Here is an 8,759-nt window from a genome sequence, read left to right as displayed (position 1 = left end):
ATGGGTGGCTCCTGTGGCTCAAAAGGGTAGGGCACTGGACCCATATGCCGGAGGTGGTGGGTTCAAACCCAGCCCTGGCCAAAAAAAAAAAAAAAGGTTTGTTAAATTATATTTTTAAAGGAATTTGTCCACTTAGCCCAAGTTGTTGTATTTATTGGTATAAAGATATGATATTCTTTTATTGTTTTTTCTTTCTTTCTTTTCATTTTTTTCTTTTCTTTTCTTTCTTTTTTGAGATGTAGTCTCACTTTGTATCCTGGCATCATAGCTCATAGCAACCTCATACTCCTGGGCTCAAGCAATCCTCTTGTCTCAGCCTCCTGATTAGCTGGGACAACAGACACCTGCCACAATACCTGGCTACTTTTTCTGTTTTTAGTAGAGACAGGATCTTGTTCATGCTCAAGCTGGTCTGGAACTCCTAAGCTCAGGCAATCTGAGCCTGCTTCAGCCTACTAGAGTGCTAGGATTACAGGTGTGAGCCACTGCACCTGCCATTTGGTTTATTTTTGCTCTAATTTTTATTATTTCCTTTCTTCTGCTTATGTTGATCTTAGTTTGTTATTTTCCTAGTTTATTGAGGTATATGGTTAGATTGTTTATTTGAGATTCTTCTTTTTGAATGTGGGTGTTTTACCGTACCTTATACATTATGGTATTTTATGTTTTCATTTTTTGTTTTTCTAAAGATCCTTTTTAAAATTTTTTACTTTTTAAAAAACAGGATCTCACTGTGTTGTCCAGGCTGCAATGCAGTGGTGTGATCATAGCTCACAGTAGCCTCAAGCTCCTGGCTCAAGCAATCCTCCTTTCTTAGTCTTTTGAGTAGCTGGGACTACATTCATATGCCTCTATGCTTGGCTAATTTTTTTTATATTTTTCATAGAGGGAGAGTCTTACTATGTTGCCCAGACTGGTCTTGACCTCTCAGTCTTAAACTATTTTCCTTCCTTGGCCTCCAAAATGCCAGGATTACAGGTGTGAGCCACTATGCCTGGCCTGAATATCTTTTTTATATTTTCTTTTGATTTCCTTTTTTAATGATTATTCAAAGTATGTTGTTTAGTTTGCACATAAATAGTTCTGATTTCTAGTTTTATTCTATTCTGGTTGGAAAAGATACTTGGAATGATTTTGATCTTCTTAAATTTGTTAGGACTTGTTTTGACATCTAACATATGATCTAAACTGGAAAATGTTTCATGTGTGCTTGAGAACAATGTGTATTTTTCTGCTGTAATCTCAATGTAACTTCGAGTGGCATTGACTTATGTTTGAAGAAGTTTTCTCAGAGTCCACATGAAGAGATGTTCCTTTAAGACCCTCTGAACTGATTAGAAAGCTAATCATGTAAGAGGAAGACCCTGAAAGCAGAGTCTGGCTGTCTCTGGAAAGTCCTGGAGGGGACCTTGAGAGCGGAGAAACAAGATAAGTTAATGTGCATTTCAGTTACAAGTTGCACCTGTTTTCTCAGACAAAGGGTTGAATAAGTTTTTGTGGTTGTTCAGTATGGTTTCTTTATACTCTTACCACATAAACCATTGGCTACCAGTTAGTTTTATTAATAGAATGTGTATGTGCAGAACTTAGTATTGTTAAGACTATATAAGCTTGCAAGAAATAAAATTAGGCACTAGCAGCCAGAGCGAGTGGCAGTCTTCTTTCTTAAAAACATTTCAGTGCAGACTATTCCTCTGCGGCACTGATTCACGCAATTCATGCAACATTCTGCTACTGGGTGGAAAGTTCTGTATGTATGTGTTAGGTCTATTTAGTCTATTATGCTGTTCAAATCAGCTGTTTTCTTTATTGATTTTTTAAAACCAGATGTTCTAGTTGTTATTGAGAGTAAGGGTGTTAAAGTCTTTTATGGTTATTGTATTGCAGTCAGTTTTTTCTTTAGATCTGTCAATTTTTTAAATATGTTAAGTGCTGTGACGTTAGGTGAATATGTGTATATAATTGTTATATTTTTCGGTTGAATTGACCCTTATATCACTATAAAATGTCCTTCTTTTTCTCTAGTGACAGGTTTTGACTTAAATATTGTCAGGGGTAAGTATAGCCACTCCTGCTCTCTTTTTTTACCTTTTGCATAATTTTTTTTTAACCTCCTAATTTTAGCATGTGTAGTTCCCTAAATCTAAGGTGAGTTTCTTATAGCTAACATTTCACTGGATCTTGATTTTTTTAAATCCATGTAGCCTCTGTATTCCTTTTGATTAGAGAGTTTAATCCATTTACATTTAAAGGAACTCTTGATAAGTGAGGACTTATTTTTCTTAAAAATTTGTTTCTGTAGAAAAAAAAAACTTGTTTGTCTGCTTTATAGGTCTTTTGTTCCTCTCTCTCTTTTTTTTGAGACAGAGCTTACTTTGTTGCCCTTGGTAGAGTGCTATGGTGTCACAGCTCACAGCAACCTCAGACTCTTGGGCTCAAGAGATTCCCTTGCCTCAGCCCCCAAGTAGCTGGGACTACAGGTGCCTGCCACAACACCCAGCTATTTTTAGAGATGAGGGTCTTGCTCTAGCTTAGACTGATCTTGAACCTGTGTGCTTATGGGATCTGCCTGGTTCAGCCTCCCAGAGTGCTGGGATTACAAGCATGAGCCACTGTACCCGGCCTTTGTTCCTCTCTTGATGTTTTCTCTTTCTCCTTCTTTTCTCTCTCTCTTTTTTGAGACAAGTTCCTCTCTGTTGCCTGGGCTAGAGGGCAGTGTTATGATCATAGCTCAGTGCAAACTCAAACTCCTGGGCTTAAGTGATCCTTCTGCCTCAGTATGAGTAGCTGGAACTATAGACACACACCACCACATCCAGCTAGTTTTTCTATTTTTTGTAGAGCCAGTGACTCACTCTTGTTCAGGCTGGTCTTGAACCTCTGGCCTTAAGCAGTTCTCCTGTCCCAGCCTCCCAAAGTGCTAGGATTACAGTCATGAACCACCATGACTAGCCTTTGCTGTCTTCTGTTTTTTGATGATTTTTGTAGTGGTTTGCTTTTATTCTTTTTTTCTTTATCTTTTGTATATGTATAATTGTTTTTTTTTCTTGTGGTTATTTTAAGGCTTAAATATGATAAGATAATTTAAAGTTAAAATAATCTATTTTAGTTGGTTGTCATGGTTTGCTGTGGACCCCAAACTGGATTGGGATTCAATGGGAAATGGAGGCTGGGGAAATCACAATACTCTACACCAGCTTAAAACACAGAGTCTGAGAATGCGTGGAGAAAGGTGTAAATTATTTCAAGCTGAGTGGAAGTGTGGGACAATGCAACAATTCTCTGGCTTTTATTTATTTTTTATTTTTTATTTTTTTGCAGTTTTTGGCCGGGGCTGGGTTTGAACCCGCCACCTCTGGCATATGGAGCCAGTGCCCTACTCCTTTGAGCCACAGGCGCCACCCAGCAATTCTCTGGCTTTTTCAGAAGGCTTTTATTGATTTTTAACATAGATACAAAGTGCAAAGATGCCAAAAGATAGGGTTAAAAGAATCCTAAGTCCCCAGGAGGATTGGATAGAGGTAAAGGCTGGGTAAATGGGAGCATAGGGTAGGGAGTTGTTAACCAACTAGCCCATAGCATATTTAGAAAGGGGGAGGAGAAAACCAGTTTCATCCCCATAGGGCAAACAAGCCAGTTCTCTAATTTAACTATTGACTAGGAGTTCAAAGGATTTACCTCTGCTTAAGGGCTTAGTCCCACCCCACCTGCTGACTTGGGGCACAGGGATAGTCCCCTCAGGGCTCCTTTCATTTTAGGTGCTCTTGATGAGCCCTCAGGGATGGCTTGTCTGCAGCTTTCCCCCATTGAGTTTTAGTGGTAGGGCCCTGTTGAGAAATCAACCTGTCTACCTCCCACGGTTGGTAATTTGATTGCATATAAATTTATACAGTGTTACTCCTTCATCTTGACACTTTATATTCTTGCAGTCAGAGTTTACTTTTTATGCTGTGTATTGGTTAATGAATTTTTTATCTTTTAAATTTTATATCAGGGTGAAAATAATTTTTAAACTACTGTTACAGTGTTGTATCATTCTGCATTTGTCCGTATACATTTACTTCTGAGATTTATACTTATGTGTTTATTTGCTGTTTAACATGTTTCAATTTGAAGATATCCTTTAAGCATCTTTTCTTTTCTTTTCTTTTTTTTTTTTTGAGATAGAGCCTCAAGCTATCCCCCTGGGTAGAGTGCTGTGGCATCACAGCTCACAGCAACCTCCAACTCCTGGGCTCAAGCGAGTCTCCTGCCTCATCCTCCCAAGTAGCTGGGCCCACAGGCGCCCGCCACAATGCCCAGCTGTTTTTTGGTTGCAGCCGTCATTGTTGTTTGGCAGGCCAGGGCTGGATTCGAACCCGTCACCTTAGATGTATGTGGCTGGCGCCTTAAGCCACTTGAGCCACATGTGCTGAGCCTAAGCATCTTTTCTAAGGAAGGTTGAGTGGTGATGGACTCCCTCAATTTTTGTATAGGAAAAAATTAATTTTTCCTTCATTTTTAAAAGACAATTTTTCAATTTTTCTATGTTTAGTATTCTCTGTTGGCTGTTTTCTAGGTCAGTACTTTGAATATGCCATCCCATTCTCTTAGCCTATACGGTTTCTACTGAGAAATCCACTGATAGTCTTATATGTGATGAGTCATTTTTCTCTGTTGCTTTCAAAATTCTCTTTGTCTTTGAGCAATTTAATTTTAATGTATTTTTGATATCTTTGTCAAAGATTAGTTGGTTGCATATGGGTTATTTAGAAGTGTGTGTTTTGATATCTAAATATTTAGGAATTGTCTTGATTTCATGTGGATGCAGAATATATCTGTAACATTTAATTCTTTGACATTTATTGAAAGTTGTATTATGACCCAGTATATAATTAATTTTTGTGTACATTTTTTACACTTGAAAAACATATATTCTCTAATTATTGAATATCATTTTGTCGGATCTTTTTTTTTGTTGTTGGGGAGGGGACAGGATCTCACCCTGTTACCTAGGCTGGGGTGTTGTGACATGAACATAACTCACTGCAGCCTTGTCTTCTGGGCGCCAGCATTCCTCCTGCCTCAGCCTCTCAAGTAGCTGGGACTGCTGCCACATGTCATCACACCCAGCTCACTTTTTAATTTTTTGTAGAGATGGGGTCTCACTATGTTATCCAAGCTGGTCTCAAACTCCTGGACTTAAGTGACCCTCTGCCTTAAACTCCCAAACTGGTGAGATTACAGGCTAGAACCACCATGCTCTCCTGTTGGGTAAATTTTAATTAAGTAGAGTAGTTAATGGAGGTGTTGAGGTCTCTTTACTGCAGTAATATTACTACATCTTATTTAATAGTTCCATCAGCTACTGAGAAAGGGTTGTTAAATCTCCAACTATGATACAGATTTGTGTACTTCTCTTTAATTCAGTCAGTTTTTACTTCATATGTTTTAAAGCTCTAAATTAAGTAGATGCTTGTTTACAGTAGTTGTGTATGCTTGATGCAGTGATATATAATTATGAAATGTACCTCTTTATTCTTATCTACTTTGTCTTATATTAATATAACCACTTGTGGTAGGCTGAATAGTGATTTTTCTCCACATGACAAAGATGTTCATATTCTTTTTTTTTTGGGCCAGGGCTGGGTTTGAACCCGCCACGTCTGGCATATGGGGCTGGTGCCCTACCGTTTTGAGCCACAGGCGCCACCCAAGGTGTTCATATTCTAATCCTTAGAACCTATAAATATGACACCTTATAAGACAAAATAAATTTTGTTGCTGTGATTAAGAGTTTTGAGATGGAGAGACTATGCTGGATTGTCCAGGTGGTTCCAGTGTAATCATGAGTGTCTTTATAAGAGGGAGGAAGTAGAGTCGAAGTCAGAAAAAGATGTGACAGCAAAAGCAGAGGTTGGAATGACCTATTTTAAAGGAGGAAGAAGAATCCCCAAACCACAGAATTTAGGCAGTCTCTAGAAGCTGTAAAAGTCAGGGAAATGGATTCTCCTTTGAGGTCTCCTAAAGGAAAATAGTTTGCTTTCTGTTTCTATGAATTTGATTACTTTAGCTACCTCATATAAGTGGGATCATGAAGCGTTTATCTTTCTGTGACTGGCTGATTTCATACAGCATAATGTCTTCAAAGTTCATCCATGTTGTAACATATGACAGGATTTCCTTTTTAAGGCTCCACGGTATGTGTAGACCACATTATTTAGATTACTTTCCTTTTAAGGGCAAAAAATATTTGTTCTCATAGACATTTAAATTACTGGCGGATCTATGCTATGTGAAGTCAATCTTTGTTTTATTTTTTGTTAGTGCTTCTGAGTTACCAGCACCTCTGCTCAGACTGTTCGGCCCTTGGCTCTTGGCCCAGTAGGAGGCCATCTTAGCTAGGATTTGCAGAGTGTTGTCACATGTCTGTGCAGTCCATCTCTCAGCTAGATATGTGGTTATTTCCCATACAGTCTCCTGGCACCTTTCTCTGTGCAGTTCTCTTGTCAGTTACCCTGCCCTGAAAATTCTAGGCACTTAGGAAACTCAAAACTCCAATCTCTGCCTCCGTAGCTGAGTGAGATTGCATTCTGTTTAGGATTCATTTTTCTGCTCTGTGCTAGAATGTGGCCCTAGGTTGGAAGTGAGGATGATCATAGCACTCACTTTTGTGTATTTGTTCTCCCAAAATCACAATGCTGCCTTTTGTGTGCCTGAAAACAGTTGCCTCATGTATTTTTTCATGTATAGTTTCTGCCTGGAGGACAAGTCTAATAACACTCTGTTATAGGTGGAAGCAGAAATACGTTAGTTTTTATAATATGCACTCCTGATTTCTCTTCTCTTTCTTCTATCTTTATATACCCTATCTTGGTAACCTAATCTATTCTTAAGAGTTTTAATTGTCTTTCTGTTTTCCTTAATTTAACTTTTCAATAACTTTTCACCTACCAGAAATAAATCACTAAGACTTTAACATGTATTTGTTTAACCTGTTCCCCTTTTTAGTTGTCTTTGCATATGAAAATAAGACAATAAGGAGGGAAATTTAATGGAATTTCTGACACCAAGAAAATAAAGATTGATTAGAGCACAGCTGGGACAATGTTTTGGGGAAGACATGGGTATGTCATATTCACAAAACATTTCTGGACAAGAGTTCATTTCTCTTGTGATTCTATGCACGTGTAGCTAGTAGTGTATTTCTTTATTGTCTATCACTACTCAGCAGGTTCAAAAAATGATTAAATCAGTCCTCTTTGCATATATGTATTTTTTCAGAAGGAAACAAAACAGAGAAAAAAAATCTGAGATGAATTCATAACTAGGAAACACTCTCATTCTAGTTTTCATAATCAAAATTTTTGGAGCTGAGAGCAATTTTTCCTTGCTCTACAGAATTATGTGAGATGGGAATTCAATTTAATACATATTCAATGAACATCTAGAGAATGTAGTGGGGCAAAAAATTAATAATTTAGAATACTAATTTCTATAGGCAGCCCCAGAATTTAAATCATTTCCTGAAAAATTGCTTCTGCTTTTGTCAAGTTTCCTGCTAGCAGTTTAGAGATTGGGTTGTTTCCTTGCTGATAACATGTCTCTTCACACTTTTATGACTTAACTCTGTCAACTGAGTGTGAAATATATTAGATAGAGATGACTGACAGTGCTATTTATTCCATGGTAGAGTTATCTCCTGCACCCCAAGCCCAGAATGACTACAGACTGCAGCAAAAAGGTGAGTTAACCAGATTACTAAGGAATACTATACATGGGGACGATAGGCTAAAGATGAATGGGGAGGAGAATGAGTTTGGAGTAGAGGGTGCAGGGAAATTGAGGATAATTTGAGGAAATATCTTGGTTCAGTTTAAAGTCTGAAGCTGGAATATGAAAATCTTGTATATGGTACTGAATCTGATCTTAGGTCTCAGGTAAATTCTTTTCTAATCATTCACTTCTAGAATCCCATCTAAGAAACCCAAGCTAGGGCAATACTGTTATTTTTTAATTACTCTTGACCTAAAGGAAGAACTTCATTGGGAGAATTTTATCTCTTTAGTTATGTTTGGAATAACTTTGAATCAGCTGTTTAAATCTAGGTATATCTGTTTTTTTGGACTATGAAATGAGGAGGACACCAATCATTTGGTTAATAGGTAATAGTAAGAGTTTGTCAAGATAGCAAGTGATTCATATAACTAGGTTTTTTTACTTTACGCAATGTTGCATCAGAATTATGACAGGTGAAAGAAAAGGTATGAAGAACATTATAGATAAGTACTCCCTGTGAGTGTTTGGGGATATGAGGGCAAACAAACCATTTTTTATATAGAACCCTGAGGGAATATTATCTGAGAGAGGCAGATAATAGTATATATGCCAAAATTAATATTTGATTTTATATCTTAGTAGTAAACTCATGGAAAGTATATTCTTTAGTGTAGCTCCATAAATTTTTTTCTTTTTGCTATATAGTCATATTATTACAGTTTTCAATGTTGTCCATTGATAGCATGGCCATAATATGCTAAATAATTCTAGTATATCTGAGCATTTAGATTTATTTGTATTACTATACATTACACAGAATTGCACATCTCTTTTTGTATACTTTTTCCTCCTTTTGGACTATACTTGTGCTAACTTCTGAGGAATATAAATATCAAGTCAAAAGGAAGGTATATTTTATTTTATTATTATTATTATTATTATTTTTTGGAGACAGAGCCTCAAGCTATCCCCCCTGGGTAGAGTGTTGTGGCATCACAGCT

General features: G+C 37.3%; 1 protein-coding gene across 1 annotated transcript in view; it reads left to right on the top strand.

Annotated features, from left to right (window-relative positions):
• The first annotated feature begins 7,613 nt into the window (after nt 1–7,613).
• KLRG1 (killer cell lectin like receptor G1) overlaps nt 7,614–8,759 on the top strand; it is an 18,099-nt gene continuing 16,953 nt past the window's right edge. Inside the window, exon 1 of the mRNA XM_003796363.3 lies at nt 7,614–7,723. Within this exon, the coding sequence (XP_003796411.1) occupies nt 7,642–7,723 (82 nt within the window). The 5' untranslated portion in view covers nt 7,614–7,641. The remainder of the gene's footprint in view (nt 7,724–8,759) is intronic.

Source organism: Otolemur garnettii, unplaced genomic scaffold (genome assembly GCF_000181295.1).
Source record: "Otolemur garnettii isolate 467f Iridium unplaced genomic scaffold, OtoGar3 scaffold00104, whole genome shotgun sequence".
NCBI lineage: Eukaryota > Metazoa > Chordata > Mammalia > Primates > Galagidae > Otolemur > Otolemur garnettii.
This window is presented reverse-complemented; position numbering and strand designations above follow the sequence as displayed.